At 54.4% G+C, this 16,129-nt stretch overlaps 6 protein-coding genes across 6 annotated transcripts; 2 read left to right on the top strand and 4 right to left on the bottom strand.

Moving 5' to 3' along the window:
* The first annotated feature begins 8 nt into the window (after positions 1-8).
* Positions 9-3,122, top strand: BDZ83DRAFT_375142 (actin interacting protein 3). Its single transcript, XM_060502677.1, has one exon. The coding sequence runs from the start codon at positions 150-152 to the stop codon at positions 2,931-2,933; it is 2,784 nt and encodes a 927-aa protein (XP_060370631.1). The 5' UTR covers positions 9-149; the 3' UTR covers positions 2,934-3,122.
* A 188-nt stretch (positions 3,123-3,310) lies between these two features.
* BDZ83DRAFT_646914 (uncharacterized protein) lies at positions 3,311-3,862 on the bottom strand (the record flags this gene model as incomplete). Its single annotated transcript, XM_060510027.1, has 1 exon — positions 3,311-3,862. The coding sequence occupies one exon, from the start codon at positions 3,860-3,862 to the stop codon at positions 3,311-3,313; it is 552 nt and encodes a 183-aa protein (XP_060370630.1).
* Positions 3,863-3,908: 46 nt separating this feature from the next.
* On the bottom strand, positions 3,909-4,873 carry BDZ83DRAFT_601617 (cyclophilin type peptidyl-prolyl cis-trans isomerase/CLD). The gene is made up of 2 exons (XM_060507113.1): positions 4,697-4,873; positions 3,909-4,566 (listed from the first exon to the last, which is right to left on the bottom strand). The coding sequence occupies exons 1-2, from the start codon at positions 4,772-4,774 to the stop codon at positions 4,141-4,143; spliced, it is 504 nt and encodes a 167-aa protein (XP_060370629.1). The 5' UTR covers positions 4,775-4,873; the 3' UTR covers positions 3,909-4,140.
* A 1,151-nt stretch (positions 4,874-6,024) lies between these two features.
* BDZ83DRAFT_747352 (major facilitator superfamily transporter) lies at positions 6,025-8,031 on the top strand (the record flags this gene model as incomplete). The annotated part of the gene is made up of 4 exons (XM_060513423.1): positions 6,025-6,179; positions 6,251-6,686; positions 6,769-7,896; positions 7,981-8,031. The coding sequence occupies 4 exons, from the start codon at positions 6,025-6,027 to the stop codon at positions 8,029-8,031; spliced, it is 1,770 nt and encodes a 589-aa protein (XP_060370628.1).
* Positions 8,032-9,121: 1,090 nt separating this feature from the next.
* On the bottom strand, positions 9,122-11,964 carry BDZ83DRAFT_375108 (HSF-type DNA-binding protein). Its single transcript, XM_060502676.1, has 2 exons — positions 11,241-11,964; positions 9,122-11,149 (listed from the first exon to the last, which is right to left on the bottom strand). Exons 1-2 carry the CDS (start codon positions 11,756-11,758, stop codon positions 9,409-9,411), a joined length of 2,259 nt encoding a protein of 752 aa, XP_060370627.1. The 5' UTR covers positions 11,759-11,964; the 3' UTR covers positions 9,122-9,408.
* A 2,112-nt stretch (positions 11,965-14,076) lies between these two features.
* BDZ83DRAFT_566425 (peptidyl-prolyl isomerase CWC27) lies at positions 14,077-15,720 on the bottom strand (the record flags this gene model as incomplete). Its single annotated transcript, XM_060503848.1, has 1 exon — positions 14,077-15,720. One exon carries the CDS (start codon positions 15,718-15,720, stop codon positions 14,077-14,079), a length of 1,644 nt encoding a protein of 547 aa, XP_060370626.1.
* Between the last annotated feature and the right edge of the window lie 409 nt (positions 15,721-16,129).

Here is a 16,129-nt window from a genome sequence, read left to right as displayed (position 1 = left end):
TACGCATTTCAGCAACTGGGAAGCCATCCTCGAGCTTTCCACCAGATACGATGACTGCGCAACGAGCCCTTGTGCCTCTGCCATCACTGTTCTTGTACGTCAGCAGCTGACCGAGACCCGATCCACAGAATTCTACCAGCAGCTCAGCCATGCCCCTGTCTCAAATTGAGAAGAGCGTTACTCACTTGCTAGTCGCAACCAAACAACTCCTGGAAACCCTTACACAATGGTCGCGCGGCCAAGCTACCGACGGTCAGGTTTCTGATGTGTACGTCAGACTAGGATACGAGTTCAACATGGCATGCCGAGCCTTCACTGCCATCAACGTGGACACCTCCGACCTGGGCAATGTTCCCGAACTGCTACGAAGCATACTAGAGTCTACCTTGAGCCAAGAAGCGAGCACCGAAAGCTTGGAGAAATACCTCCCACGAATTCGAGATATCATCATCAACCTGCTGCATGGATTAAAGCGCAAACAGCAAAAGTTGCGGCAAAAGCAACCACGAGACAGGGAAAGCGGGGGTTCAGCTAACGCGCCGGAGCGGACGACAAGCACGAGCACGGTTGGCAGTGGGAACACGGGGTTGACGAATCTGTTGGAGGAGGGCATTCAGAATGGCTATCGACCAGACGCTCAGAGAGAATCCTCCCAATCCGCCGGTGCCGCCCCGGCAAGCACCTCTCCAAGTCGTCGACACCTGCCCCCGAGAGATCAGTCGCGCGGTTCTGTCAACTCGGAGCAGTCTTCCATATCTAGTACGACGATGCAAAACATACCCGTCATGCCTCCGTACCCCGGCGACGAGGCAACGATGCCCTCTGCGCAGTCTGGAGAAGTCAACGTGGACTCTTTTCCACCGCCGCCACCTCCTCCAAAGCAGCAATCAAGCGCATTTGCGGCTTTGCAGAAGGGCGGCGATCTGGAGAGAAGAGCTTCTCGGCGTTACTCGCAGTATCAAATATCCAAGCACCTTGGCAGTGCCATGAACGGCGTGCCAATGTTGCCATCGCAAAATTCCCCGATACCGAACCGCGGGCGGGGCGAAGTCCGGGAGTCTCTGCGCGCTGTGCAGACCCGAGAGACGCTCCGCCAAAACCGGGCCTCGAAGCAACCGCAACTAGATACCTCCCCGGCACCGAGTCGTGCCGAGGCCGCAGCGGAGCTGTCGGCAGGCAGGCCCGAGAGTCCCACGATACAAACGCCGGAAGACAAATACCCTAAACCCAGCGCTACCCTGAAAGGCCCTATGAGCGATGATCTCCCTATTATGTCACCCGACGACGATGATGGCAAGCCCGACCCACCACGCAAAGATGAACCCAAGGTCTCGCCAGGGATTAAGACTCCGGAGAAGAAACGCGACGCCAGTTTCCTTCACGAACAGTCTCCGCCCCTGACCACAGAACTCACTTTGTTCTTGCAATACAAGTCCAAAGTCAAGAAGTTTGTGCTACCTGAGGGGTACAGCGAGCTCTCCATTGGACGCCTCCAATTGGCGTTCATCGAAAAGTTCTCTTGGAACACACACTCCAATGGAGCTGATCTTCCAGAGATATACATCCAAGACCCCGTATCAGGTGTCAGGCACGAACTCGAGGATTTGTCAGATATCAAGGATCGAACAGTGTTGGTCTTGAATGTCGAACCGCTGGATGAAGTAAAACGTCACATCGATGAGGGCATTGGACAACTGAAGAAGATAGTACAGGATGTGAAGCAGAACCAAGACGACCAAGGTCTGGCCCTTCAGCGAGTTTCGGAACGACAGCAAGAGGCGGTTGCGGAGATGGCCCGGCTTGCTGCCGCCCCTCCTGCTGTGTCTGCGCCTACTGATGGGTCCAAGTCAGCAAGCCTTGCTGGTGGCCGTAAGCTCGCTTCCGGGCACATTACTGAAATCCAGACCCTGCGCCGCGACCTTGCTGTCATGCGCCAGGCCTACTCCAGCTTCCAGTCGGAGATCCAAGGCTCCATGTCAGCCATCCGCAGCAAGGCAAGCAATGTCAAGGCGGCGGTGGTCAAGGCCTCGATACCGACCATTGATGGTGAGACCGGCCATGCGTACGTCACCAAAGGTCGCGAGCAGCTCAACACAGATTCCGATCGGCTCGTCACAAAGGTCGACGATCTGCAAGATTTGGTCGAGGACCTCCGCAAAGACGTGGTTCTCCGTGGTGTGCGGCCCCTGCCTAGGCAACTGGAGACTGTCGCCATGGACATCACGAAGCTTTCCAAGGAGCTCAAGAAGGTGGAGGATTACATGAAGGAAGAGAAGCCCATATGGACCAAGATCTGGGAGAAGGAGCTTGAGGACGTGTGCAAGGGCCGTGATGAGCTGCGCCTTATGGAGGATCTCATGATTGATCTGCAGGATGACCTAGAGAAGGCGTCTGAAACCTTTGCGCTCGTCGAGCAGGCCACCAAGGAGCAGTTGAAGGACAACGGGACGGGCGCCAGCGCCGGCAGCGCCCGCAACTTTTCCAAGGGGCTGAACGGGATCGGAAACAGTCTTGACCCGAACGCGGCCAAGGACGGTGTCCTCGGCGAGGTGAGGGCGCTCCAGCCGAACCACGAGAACCGTCTCGAGGCCATCGAACGCGCGGAGAAGCTGAGGCAGAAGGAACTCGAGGGCCGTAAGGGGAATGAGCTGCAGAGGGAGCTGTCCAACTTCGTCGAGGAGGGAAAGCTGAAGAAGTCTGGCGGCTTTGAGGAGGTGGAGCGGGCAAGGAAGGCAAAGGACGATATGATTCGGAGGCAGGTCTGGGAGAGACAGAACGGTATCGTTGCAGAGGAGGGCGAGGGGGAGGAGGAAGAGGAGGTTGAATACGAAGAAGTCGAAGAGGAGGAAGAAGAAGAGGAAGAGGAAGGAGAGGCGGGAGCGGCGGCGGAAGCTGAGCCGGAGAAAGCTGCTGCTGCGCTGCCGGCGCCATGAAGATGGAGAAGCAGCGGACAGGTTTTTTTTGTTATAAATGAATGGTCATACACATGTGTTATGGTGTCAATGACCCGTATGGAGGATATGTCAAACACACTTTTGTTTCTTCTCGTCATTTTATTTGGCGTCCCCCTTTCTCGGCGATCCCATCACTCACTCTGCCCCGATCTCGCATAGGCGGAGTTTTGGGTTGTTGTGTTGATACCTCATTTTCCATATTATTTGTTTTGCATTATAGGGGTTCGAGCTTGTTTACCTGGCTCTGGCTTGGTTGCGTATGGCTCGTGCCTTTTTGTCATGGTACTTTATAGCGAAGGCAAATTATGGAACGTTTTTGGTCCACCTTTCCTGGTTTTGCATACTGGTATGTCTTTCTAGTGACGTTGTGCCTGGGAGATAGGGATGTCATGTCTGGCATGGACATCCTGAGCTGAGCTGAGCTTGACCGGCAGCAGCAGCAGCATTTTGCGCCGGCAGGAGTAAATGGATGAGATGGTGATGGAGGAACTAGGATTTGCATGCTCCAAGATGTCCCCAACACTGGTTATAACGGCTTCACTTTCGTGACAATGTTCCAATGTGTAGATGACGACTTGAGGACCATAAGCAATACAGCCTAGAGCTGGCAAACTCGATTTTCTCTTCTCCCAATGTCGGACTTCGACGTTTCTCCCTGTTCCAAGGACTCGGGTGCGTACTAGCTTGCGTGTGCAGTCTCTCTTCCTTGCCATTGTGACCAACCGCTTAAAGCTCCAACTTCGAGAATAGTCTGTCAAAGGTTGCTGTTGGAGATGGAAATTCAGGCACTGCTGGGCTCGTTTGTACAGATAGGCCATCGTGGGGAATTCATGTGCGGCTGGGCCGAGAACAGGAGGCTCACGAGCAATACCGCCAGGATATGATATCCACGTCTTCAGGCTTCGCATGACTTGAAAGAAAATACGACTCTGTCACTCTAGAGGTTGTTGCGGTGGCTCATGATTGGCCGAGCGATGAATTTTGCAAAGCCAAGTCTTTCTTTTTATCTAAACAATTGTGTGCCGTCAGGACAGTCTTGAACCGTTTTGACGTGCGGGTATCATAGCGCTTCAGGGATCTCTTCCCTCATGTCTATCTCTTTTTTGTCGTTTCCACTCACAGAGCCATCCACGAAACCTCCCTTCCTCATAGTCCCTCACGACCCCCAGCAGACCAAACCCCTCTCTCACCCAGCAAGCGGGTTCGCATGGACAGTAACCCTCTCAATCACGACCGGCTCCTTGGGCCGATTCTTCCGATCCACCTCGACCGCCTCAATCTTGCCCAGCGTGACGGTGCTATCGTCCCCAATAATCCGCCCAAAGACGGTGTTGAGCCCGTCCAGATGCGGCGCCTTGTCAAACAGGACGAAAAACTGCGAGCCGTTTGTGCCGGGGCCCTTGTTTGCCATGGACACGACGCCGCGCGCGCCGTGCTTGAGGGCCGGCCGGATCTCGTCCTCGAAGACGCCGCCCCAGATGGAGCGGCCACCCTTTGGGTTGTCCGGGGGCGACGGGTGAGCCGGCCCGCCGGTCTGGGCCATGAACTTCGGGATGAGGCGGTGGAAGGGTGAGGCGTCGTAGTAGTGTGATGCGCAGAGGGCGAGAAAATTCTGTGAGAGGGAATGGTTAGTCGTCCGTTGGGTAGAGTGTCTCGCGATACATTTGAGGGTGGTGGTGAGCGGCCGCGGGTGGGATGCGAAGGGAAAGTCTTGGGACGATTGGGAAGGGGTCTTTTTTTACCTCTGCTGTTTTTGGTACGCTCTCGCAGAAGACTTCGATCTTCAGGTCGCCGAGATTCGTATGTAATGTGACGGACATGTTGGCAATGTGTCTGTTGATTTCGATCGCGAACTCGTATTGTTATGTGGTCGTCTGGTGTTGTTGACGGCGCAAAGCTAGCTTCAAGCTGGATGCATGCTGGATGTATGCGACTGGAAGTTTAAAGTTATGTGGTGGACCACTTCATTGGAGCCCCCCGGCATCGGTGCATTGAGCTCCGGATGCCGACTCAAGCTGCTGCCGACCAAGGTAACTAAGTGCACGCATGAGAGCCACCCCCACTTCACGAGTGACAGTCAACTTATAACTCTGTTGCGAACGCTTTGATTTCAACTTCAGTTGATCCAAGGTTGTTTGCTTCGACGAGACTTTCCTGTCTCGTACCAACCTTGAGAACACGAAATCAGCATTCTAGATAATGGCCAAACGTGTCAAAGGAAGTTGAGTCCAGCTTGACAGTGAGCGACATAAATACCAAATCATATTTAGAGCTTTTGGCATGCCCATTTAATATGTTGAACACTTGCACGCTCACCGACAATCTCCCTGCTTGTCTCTTCTTCGCTCCAGCTATAAACTGATTCGATCGATTTGTTTCACTGACGTCAAATGCATAGAAACAATCTTGGCCCAGACCAAGCTCTGGCCAAAGTCGCCGGGGGGAGGGATGCACACGGCCCCATACCGGTAGGTGGGCCAATCCGCGGGGACCGGACGGGACGAAAAATGAGTGGAAATTCGAGCCGGGAGCGCGCCGCCCGGAAGCCTAGGAGAATGCTCGAACCAATTAACCGCTATAGGAAGTGCATTGTCCATTACCTTGGGTCAAGCCCGTACCCGTACCGCTCAGCCATGCCACCACACCTCTTCGACTGACCACATTTGCGCAACTCAGTTTGCAAAGTTTCACACTGGACGTAATCGGGCAAGTAGAGGAGGAGGGGGGACCGTGTGTCTCCCCCAGAGGACAGCGAAACGAGTTTCCAACGGCTCCCACAACTTCTCTTCTTCTTGACAAGGGGGCGGAAATCAGTGTGTTTGTGTCGGGAAACCGCGGTCATTAACGTTTCTTTGGATTATCAAGAAACAAGAAATCTTGCATTGTTCGTTGCTTAGGACGATGACGGTCATCTCGACAATGCAGAAAGTTGAAACTTGACGGACCATCGACTCGAATTCGTTACTGTTTATTCTTATCCTCTTTATATAGAGGATTAAATTACCCTTTCCTGGCATCTGAGTCTTTTTGCCTGGCCAGTAAATTGACCCCCGGATTCGACGCGCGCAACATGACTTTCAACGAGATCGTTCGAGATACCTGGGCATGGCACGTCATACGAGCCGTCACCAGGGCCAGGCACCCGGCGTTCCAATACTTTGACGAGAGACACCCCTTGATCCGTCAGAGATACACGGAAAGTGGCTATGATCGGTCAAACTCGGGGTCAGTTACGAGTACACAATGAAAGAATTAAGGCGCTAGACTAACACGTAATCTATCATTCTGAACTGAAGACTCTCATACGCTTCAAGACATACTCAAGTTCGAGCATTCTCACTAGACTCGGAGAAATCAGATAGCGAGATCCTGGGCAACCAGACAATCAGCCGTACGACGTGGGAAAAGTATGGCATCGAGAATAGAAGGGGCCTCCATCTCGTCGAGTTCTTGCCAAACGATCCGGAGGTAACAAAGACAGCAACCCCCCTTTCTCACTCTCGCCTTTTGGACATCGGAACTAAGGGTGTAATACCACAGAACCCGAGAAACTGGTCCGTCGTGAAGAAAGCCATCGTCAGCTTCCACATCTGCCTTCTCGTCATCGCCGTCTACGCAGGCGCATCAATCTACACCGTCGGCACCCACGGCGTCCGCCAGCAATTCGGCGTCTCGGAGGTCGTCGCCCTCTTAGGACTAACAGTCTTTGTCCTAGGCTACGGTCTCGGACCAGTGAGTCTAATCTCGATTACCCCCTCCTCCTCCTCCCCCTATACTCATCCACCTGTACATCACGTACTAACAAAACGCAAAGATGGTCTGGAGCCCCCTCTCCGAAATCCCCCAGATCGGCCGCAACCAAATCTACATACCCGCTCTCACAATCTTCGGCCTCGCCCAGATCCCCATCGCCCTCGCCACCTCCATCGGCATGCTCCTCGGCTTCCGCTTCCTCGCGGGCTTTTTCGGCTCCCCCGTCCTCGGCTCCGCCGCCGGCATCCTCGACGACATGTTCGTCTCCCGCAAACACACCTACGCCATGGCTTCTTTTTGTCTCATCGGCATCTCCGGTCCCACTCTCGGGCCCATCGTCGGCGGCTTCGCCGTCGAGCTCAAGGGGTGGACCTGGTCTGCCTGGATCGTCTCTTGGCTGGCCGCCTGGATCCTGGTCGTGCTCATCTTCTTCCTGCCGGAGACGAGCGCCGACAATATCTTGTATCGACGGGCCATGCGCCTACGGAAAGTCACTGGCGACCCGGGTTTTGTCTGCGAGGCGCAGCTGCGCGCGGATTACACCGCTGGCACGGAGGTCTTCAAAGCGCACCTCGTCCGGCCCTTCACCTTGGTCGTCACCGAGCCAGCCGTCTTCTTTCTGAACCTGTATAGTGCTTTCGCCTACGGGCTGATGTATATCTGGTTCGAGGCCCTGCCGCAGGCCTACGGCGAAGTATACCACTTTGGTACAGGAAAACAGGGCATCGCACTACTAGGTCTCATCGTCGGCGTCCTGCTCACCATCCCGCCGTTCTTCCTGTACTACCGCAAACGCATCGAGCCGCACTTTGACCGCGACGGCAACATCGAGCCAGAGAAGCACCTCCACCCGGCCATGGTAGGCTGCCTCTTCATCCCTGCCAGCTTGGTCTGGTTCGGGTGGACGGCGCGGCCCGAGATAAGTTACCTAGTCCCCATTGTCGGGTCGTCGCTTTTCACTGCGGGTGGGTTGCTGCTGTACATCTCAATTCTGAATTACCTCGCCGAGTCGTACCCGGATCACGTCAGTTCCGTCCTAGCGGGGAATGAGCTGTTCAACGCCATGTGCGGGGCGACTTTCCCGCTGTTCATCCCGCCAATGTATTATCGGTTCGACGTGCTCGGGTCGAGTATGATTTTGGCCATTTTCGCTGTTGCGTTTGTGCCTTTGCCCTTTATCTTGTACACGGTAAGGATGAACCCCTCTTCCCTTCAACACCTTCCCGTCCCCGTTGTGTGTACTGTGAACGATCTTGACTGACAATTATTGTAGAGGGGAGCCAAGCTTAGGAAACAGAGCAATTACGCAAGAAAAGGCATGTGAAATTTTTGTTCCGACGGAGATGAGCGTGTCTGTTTGGGTTTGCTGATGTAGTTATTTGGAACAAATAAAACGTGGATTACGTGTCAGGTGTTCATTTCGTCTTGAGCTGGCTTACACTAGCCTCCCCTCCAGACCTCGACTTCCTTCTGTGAATGAGCTTGAGGTCTATCCTGAGCGTGTATAATGAGGATATTGGTTGTCACACCTGGGAGGCAAAAAGCTGGAGAGAGGGTGATGGGTAGATAACTGACGGGGACTGCTATAAAAGCGCTCAGAACATAATCATGATGACGAGTCCAGCAGACCCATTGTTTTCTCTTCAGCTCCGGCGGCGAGGTCCGACTTGCTTCACGACAATCCCCACGTTGGCGTTGCGGCAATGCGTTCTGCTAAGTGTTGATAGGAGGTTTGATAGGGCGAGGGGGGAGAGATATTGATTACAGACTTTTCTCGACAATGCTTCGTCGCTCGCACGTATTCGTGGCACGATACGTGACCGGCACCGAAGCCCGATGGTACCCTCAAGGCATCCGGAGCAGACAAGATCAACCACGTGGTAGGAGTCTTCAATTATCACTTTGCCCGCAACGCCAAGACTGATACTGGATGTGGATCAGACGGCTTCAACAAGGTCTGCACTCAAGTGATGTGTGGACGCGGTGGACACTTCGAAGATGAATGCGATAAGAACCCCAAGTGTCGCCTGTGCAATAGCCAACCCTCACCACGACATCTGTAAATCAACTTCAACTCCCAGCACCCTACCAACATCACACGCGTCAAGGTAATTGTCTGCTTGTTCATCAGGAGTAGTATTGAGATCACCACCACACCCGCAAGCGGCGAAGTTTCTATTCTACCTTACAGAAAAGAAGAACCATCCCATCCCATCCATCCTAGGAATTTTGCTCAATCGTAGCTTTCAAATCCCTGAAATCAACGATTTTGCCACCTTTGCGACCTTGAATCACAAGGGGGAACCCCCCGAGATCTTCCCCGAAGCAAGAACACACACACACACACACACACACCCGTCCCATCCAGTCCCTAGTTTCCCAACTCGGTTCAAAATAGGGGGAAAGAGAGGGGAAAGAGAGGTAGAGACAGAGAAAGCAATACGCAAATTTTGGATATCGTCCTCTTTTTTGTCCACGCACAAGTTATTTCGAAGAAGTCCGCCGCCTCCCAGAGATGGATGAGAAAAAGAACAAGAACAGAGAGAGAGACACCTCTGCGGTATGCCTTTCTCATCCTTCAGATAATTTGATTATCAAGACCGTTACACCGCCTATGGTGTTGCTAAAAAGAAAGTCGTGAAAAGGGGGTCAACCAGCGATTAATAACAACCCACCCCTTTTTTGAGTCATGCATCCATCATCAACCCACACGTCTGCGTTTGTTACCGCGATCGGGGCTGCCAGTGATCCCATCGAAGCTATCCCGCGGAACCTCCTCAGTCCCGGTGGAGCTCGGTGTGCCATTGACGTTGTTGTTGGCCCCGCCGTTTTGGGGACCGGAGCCGTCGAGGGTAAAGTTGAAGTCGTTTCCGTCACCGTTGAAGTTAACGCCAGGGTACGCGTTGTCGCCCTGGAAGGCGTCCGGGTTCAGGAACTGGTCAATGTCCAGGTCGCCGTCAAAGTAGCCGTTCACGTTGCCGTTCTCGTCGATGCCGGGTATGCGACCTGATGGGCTGAGCGGTCCGAGCATGCTGGAGAGGTGGTCCAGCTTCGCGGCTTGCTCCTCCTGCATGCGGTGTAGCGCGGCGAGATCCTCTTGGTTAAAGTTGATTTGCTGTAGTGAAGGTGGCGGCGCGGCGGAGCCCATGATGGGCGAGAGGGATAGACCGGGGGCGGCGGGCATGGGCGGCGGGGTATCGGGAGTGGCGGTGACAGAGGGAGCTGGCGGATTGGGTGAGGCGGACATTGAAGGCTTGGAGGACTGCGGAGCGTTGGTTGAGGGTGTTGCAGAAGACCGGCCGGCCATGGCGTTCAGCATCTTGTTCCGTTGGTCATTGCTCATTGTGGCGGGGGTGTTGTTGACGACGTGGGGGAGATCGATGCCAGATGAGTTGTTGGCATTTGTGTCGTGTATAATCTTCATCATGCTCTCATGAGGATTTGATTCGAGCTCTTGAGCCAGATAGTTGGTAGGTGATGTGTGGTCGCCGGGCGATGTGTCAAACAGTTCTGTGACTGTGCCCATCTCGCGGTTGTACGGTTGAGGCGTCGCGGAGCCGCTAGCTGGTGACGGCGATACCGTGTTCGCGCGACCGTTGGGAATGGGCGGCAGTAACGCTTGCCGACGCTTCGGGATATTGATGTTGTTTCCTGCCGAGGTTTGTGCTTGCACGTAGTCGCCCAGATCCACTACGCTTCCCTGAGGTACCGAGCTGGAGCTGTTGCCGTTCGGAATGATGCTCGCGAGAAGGTCGTTTACGCTCTGAGGACCCGCTTGGTCCTCGAGTGTCTTCCTAAATACGTTGGCCAAGAAGTTCAGGATGGCGTTGATCGAGTTCTGATGGCGGTCGTGCTGGCTCTGGAAGACGACAGCCTGCTGATATAACGCCGTGTTGTCTTGCTGGATCCGCTGAATCGCCGTCATGATCATCCTCTGCTGCTCGCGCACCTTGGCCAGCTCTTCCCGAATCAACGTCATCTCCTTCTTTTGTATCGGCATGTCGCCCGAGGGTGGCAGGGCTTTGCTTGCGGGTGCACTGGCGGTACTAAAGCCCTGTGTCACGCCGTCGTCAATGTTGACGGCATCCTCCTCACTATCACCCTCGACCTCTGCGTTCTTGGCGCCCTTTTTGCCCTTGTTACCGCTCTTTGGTTTATTGATGAGCCAGAGCAGGTTCGGGTGCCCTCGTCGGAAGAAAGGATTCGAGTACTCGCTTGGGCTCTTGTTCTTCCGTTCACTCGCACGCATCGAGTTGTCCGACAAACCGACCCGCTTGTGGAAGCCGTACATATTGAGCTGTCGTACAAAGGAGGCATAGTTGTTGTGCTTGAACAGGTCGGGAATCAGCTTCTTCGCGAATTCATCCTCGTCGAGGACGATGAACGAGTCGCCCTTCTCTGACCACCGAATGAGCTCGGAATTCTTATCGTCGTCAAGAAAACTGTGTATCATTAGTATGGGCACAATAAGAGCCTGATGCCAGCAAAATACGCCCTCTCGTGACTTTGAAGGCAATGGGAACCTTGGCTTACCTGCTCAACTTCTGCACAAATGGCGGAATCTGCTTCCGCTTCTGCTGCGCCTCTCTCATGGCCTTGCGAGCCATCTCCTCCAGAACCTCGACGTTGTCGGTCTCGGCCATGTTACCGTTTGCTTGTTGCTGCTGCAGGAGCGCAGAGTCTTCACCGACAAAGGACCAAGGGTCGCTGGACGAGTCGAAGTTTTGCCTCGCACCCGTCGGAACGAGTGCTCTGTTCATCTGCCTCCGCGCGACGGCATTGTTGGGGCTCGGTGTGGGCTGCACGAATTGCTGCGGCGTCTGCTGCTGCTGTTGCTGCTGCTGCTGACCGGGGACGAGGCCGTACGAGTTGACAGCCTGGGCCCCTGTTCCGTCCACGAGGCCCGTAGCAGCGTCCGCTGCCCCTCCCCATCGCAAGAACTGATCGCCGGTCGGGCTGGGAAATGACTGCTGGACCTGTGGCATCGGCATGGTGGGTATCGTTCCTGGCGCTGGTCGCTTTCGAGGGTTCGAAGACATGGGAATGTGCATGCACCTTCTTGGGGGGGCTGTTGGTTCGGGTGAAGACGAGTTGTGTGGCCCGTTGGGAGAATTCAATCGGCCAGGTCGCCGGCTGATGCGGCGCCTTTGAGGCGGACGTGATAGGCTGACGCGGGGGTCGCCTGCTTCGGTGAGGCTCGTTTGAATCTTTTCGCGGCGGCCGCGTGTGGTGGGTTGCGGGTTGAAAGCTGTAGGCAGCTTGTGTACCAGTAGTCGCCGAGAGCAAGCCAGAAAATACCACCTCCTCTTTTTTTGCTTTTTCACAGCGGTGTCGAGAAGCGAAGAGCAGCGGCAGCAGCGGCGGCGAATGGATCGGTCGGGATAGTGCAGACTAATCGGAAAGTCGCCCGTCGCATGCGCAAAAAAAAAAACTCGGTCTGCGGAAAGCCGAAAAGTCGTCGGTCATGGAAAGCGCGGTGACTGAAAGAAGGGCGGTGGAACGAGGATACGGATCTCGTGGTTCTATATACGTTCGGGGTTGGCCGTTGGGTCGTGAAGCCTGGGGGACCTCTCTCTATGTCCAAAGTGCTGAAAGGGCAGGCTGGAGGAGGGGGGGAAGCCTGAGTCAATCGCCAAAAGCTGTTGGAGAAGCTTTCGCAAAGGAAGTCTATTGTGTGAGAGAGGAAAGAAGAAAAAAGCCGACAATAGCAATTCCAACTATGAGCCGGCAAAGAAGCCCTTGTCGCGATAGGTCGGGCTTGGGTTTCGGCGCAAGGGTGCGATTGTCTCGGTCGCGGAGGATGCTGCGAAAGCTCTGAATGAGAGCAGATGTTTCCGCTTCTTTTTTTTTCTGGTGAGGAAAAAAAGATGAGTGTTCGCTATGTTAGGTAAGGCACATTCAGACGATGGTACCTTACGGTGAGGCGTCAGGCGTCAGCGGGCTTGGTGCTTGGCTCGACTTGACGGTTCAAGGTTGTGTGTGCTTTGGTCGTTGCACGTTGATGGCGGCGGTGTTGCTGCTGACTGCGGTTTGCTGGCTGCTGCAGGCGTAGCGCGTCGCTCACTTTTTTTTTCTTCGTCCTCTTCCAAGGTGCGTGGTGGGGGGGGGGGGATGATGTCGCTACCACGTCGTGTACTGTGGGTTAATGGGAATGTTTTAAAGAGGATAATTGGATGAGAAGGGGTTGTCTCTCCAAGGTAGGTATGTGCGTGTGCTTAGGTAGCAATTGAGACAAGTTCGTGACAGGCGCCTCACAAAAAAAAAAAAAAAAAGAGGGTTGAAGGAAATATGACAAGGCCGTTTCTTGTCCGAGTAAGAAGGGACCACCGGCTCAAAGAGTTTAGAAGAAATAAGGTCAGACCTGAAGCTGCCTGGTGTCTGGACCGGGGGGACAATATCGTTGTTGTATTGTCATTATCAACCAGACGGGGCCGAGACCATGAGAAACTAAGGATCCAAAAGCTGAGAGTTTACCTTAGACCCCGTCACCCGAGTGGGGACCCCTGAAGGAAGAAGAACTGGAAGCAAGCACCAGCCCACCACCGGCCACCGGCCACCGGGGCCTGGGACCGTCCAGGAGCCCCATCCAAACACCAATTCATAACGGGAACTGTGGTCGTTCGGGGGCCCTCAACTGGGACTCTGGGACGGACGGGTCAGGATGAGGTCCCTTTGACACGGGACAGATCGTCCGGCCCAATCAGCAATCACCTTCATCTCGATCCTCACCGACACTGTCACGCTGGCATCTGTGAAAGGGATTACACTACACGCACAGTAAGTATGTGGGAACCAATTTGGAGCGGTACCTACAAGTAAGGTACTCAAACCTGAGGTGAACAAAAACACCCCGCCATGCTGGCACCAGCTGTCAAAGCATCAATCCTCATAGCATCTTCCGAATGCAATGTTTCCACTTCCCATCCAGATCTACCAAATACAGTATAACAAGGGTTCTGAACTCGGCCGACCTGCCGTTTTCCTCCTTGGTGTCTCCCGCCGTCTTTCTCGAGGCCATCTCGATGACGCGTGTGGGGACCCGGCGGGGAGCTGCTGCCCCCTTATCCGTACGAAGTACCCTCTTCAAGGTACCAACGTCATTTCCCTCCGATTCCTAGCTTAATCTTCGATCTCAGCTCTTCAAGCACGGCCCATCCCCAACTGCCAATTTTTCGTCGTCTGAATAGCATCGCGGGAACAAATAATTACCAACGGCTCTCCAAAACTTTGACTCTCGCATCTTTGCTTCGAATTTCAGGGGTATCATTGGTTTACTGGCCCATCATTGTCCCGCCCTACAGAGTCGCATTCAAAACCCTTGTTCCTGTCGAGGTACCTACGAGTAGATACCCTGATATTTCTCAGAAAACTACCTTGCACCTCTGCCCGCAAGAGCCGAAGCTCTGGCCATCTTTGCATTTCGTGCCTGATCCCATTCGCGTCCGGAGTTTCCGCTCCGGGCCTCTCGCGATGCCTTCTTCTCCTCTTGTAGCGTCCTGGCCTTTTCCCTGGGGTCAATCACAACCAACTCCTCCTCTGCCTTTTTGCGATAACTGAGATCCTTACCCAGCTTATCCGCTTTAAAGCTGAGCGCCCGTGACATCCACCCTTCGTCGTCGCTGTCTTCCTTGGCGGCCTGATCCCACGCCTTGCAACTCTGGCAATCGGCAATAAAGTGAAGATCACAAAGTTCCGCTTCCTCGTCGGCCACCTTATCCTCCTTGCGCTCCCCCTCCTCGGCAGCGGAGGTAGGTCCGTCTCCCTTCTCCGGAGCCTCCTCCGGCGGCGCCTGATCCAGCTTCGACTTGAAAGCTTTCAAGAAATCGAGAGCTTGTTGGTCTTCACGGCTATTCGTATTACCGCCGGGCCTTCTCCTCCTTCCCCGGATTGACGTCTCGGGAATCATGCTTTCAAGTGCAGACTTCTTGGTCTCCTTGACCGGTTCGGAATGAAAGCTCCGCTTCATCGAGGCCTTAAGAGCGGCGATCTCCTCGTTCGTCTTCTCGAGTGCCGTCTTGGTGTCGCGAACCTCAGGCTCTGGTGACGGCGAATCTTGAAGTCGAATAGGAATGGCGCTCTTCTTCTCCGATAATACTTCCTTTGGCGGTGCCGTCCGCTTCTCCTCAACGGCCTCGGACTCCGGTTCGTCTCGTTGTGGAGGTTCCGGTACTTCCACCTTTGCCTTGCCTTTCGATTTAGACTTGGTCGACTTCTTCACGACTGGCTCCTCCTCCTCATCCACATCCATTACTATTCTCGTGTCGAACTTGGTCTTCTTCAAAACCGGAACCTCCTCGGCATCGCCCTCGTCGTCTCCGAAGCTCAAGAGCTGTTTCCCGCCTTTCCTCTTCTTCTTCTTTTCGATGACTACAGTCTTGGGTGCCTGGGTTGCAACCCTTGACCTCTTCACCATGTCCTCAAAGGGATTGACGAGAATCTCCACGTTTGTAATCTTGACAGGGTACGTCGGCCGGTCCGTGCCTGGAGTGACTTCCCCCTCGCCCATCGTTGCTAAGTTGTATATCGTGTCGCCAGCTACCCGCCCAAACAGCGTGTTCTTGTTGTTGAGTTCGTCTGCCTGATCAAGTGTGAAGAAGAACTGGCTGCCGTTCGTATCGGGACGACTTTCGTTCGCCATGCCCAGCTGCCCGCGCCGGTTCCATTTCAGCCGTGAGTGAAACTCGTCCTTGAACCCGATGCCAGTTGGACCGGCATTGATACCGCGTCGCTCATCCATTGGCCAGGGGTCCAGTTCGCCGCTGAATGCGCCTCCGTCGTAGATGGACTCGCCGCCATTGCCGGTGCCCGTTGGGTCACCGCCCTGGAGGATGAAACCTGGCACGAGTCTGTGAAAAATTGTGTTGTCGTAGTAGCCATCAAGGGCAAGCTGGAGGAAGTTTCGACAGGTGAGTGGTGTTTGCTTGGCGAAGAGCTCGACGGAGATGTCGCCTAGGGTGGTATGGAGGATGACAGACGCAGTCGGCTGCGGTTCGAGGTTGTAGATGGCCGACATCTTGGCCGGCCGTCGCGACGCTCTGTCGAGTCGAGAGATGAAGTCTTGGGTAGGGCCGGTTTGAAAGAAAGAGGGTGTTATGGGAGAGAGAGAGGTGCGTGGGACAAGTGGGCAGATGCAGCTACAACCTTCGAAAGTTTCTAGATTGTCGTTGGCGAGGTACCTGCCTGAGAATGTTTATCGATAAGGTCACGTGCAGCTTCCTCGGGACGTCATTTGATTTGATACCACCCTGTCGGTTCTATCACCTGCCGCACCCTTCACATCGTATAAGTGCCTCCCATTGGGCTGTATCATATCTCAGAATGTTTTCATCTAAATACTAAGGTACTATGAAATTTGCAAGGTACTAAGGCCTGTTTATCTTCTGATCTACCATAAGAGGTCGGGAGAATGTGGCCGAAGGGTA

The sequence above is a fragment of the Colletotrichum acutatum genome, assembly GCF_030867785.1.
Source record: "Colletotrichum acutatum strain CBS 112980 chromosome Unknown BDZ83scaffold_6, whole genome shotgun sequence".
NCBI classification, from domain to species: domain Eukaryota; kingdom Fungi; phylum Ascomycota; class Sordariomycetes; order Glomerellales; family Glomerellaceae; genus Colletotrichum; species Colletotrichum acutatum.
The sequence above is the reverse complement of the archived record's forward strand: the minus strand, read 5'-3'. Positions and strand labels throughout refer to the sequence as shown.

Coding starts and splice junctions, on each gene's coding strand:
- BDZ83DRAFT_375142 (XM_060502677.1), top strand. CDS start 150: ATGCCCCTGTCTCAAATTGAGAAGAGCGTTACTCACTTGCTAGTCGCA.
- BDZ83DRAFT_601617 (XM_060507113.1), bottom strand. CDS start 4,774: ATGTCCGTCACATTACATACGAATCTCGGCGACCTGAAGATCGAAGTC. Junction 4,567..4,696: donor GCGTACCAAAAACAGCAGAG/GTAAAAAAAGAC, acceptor TCCCTCTCACAG/AATTTTCTCGCCCTCTGCGC.
- BDZ83DRAFT_375108 (XM_060502676.1), bottom strand. CDS start 11,758: ATGCACATTCCCATGTCTTCGAACCCTCGAAAGCGACCAGCGCCAGGA. Junction 11,150..11,240: donor TTTGTGCAGAAGTTGAGCAG/GTAAGCCAAGGT, acceptor AATGATACACAG/TTTTCTTGACGACGATAAGA.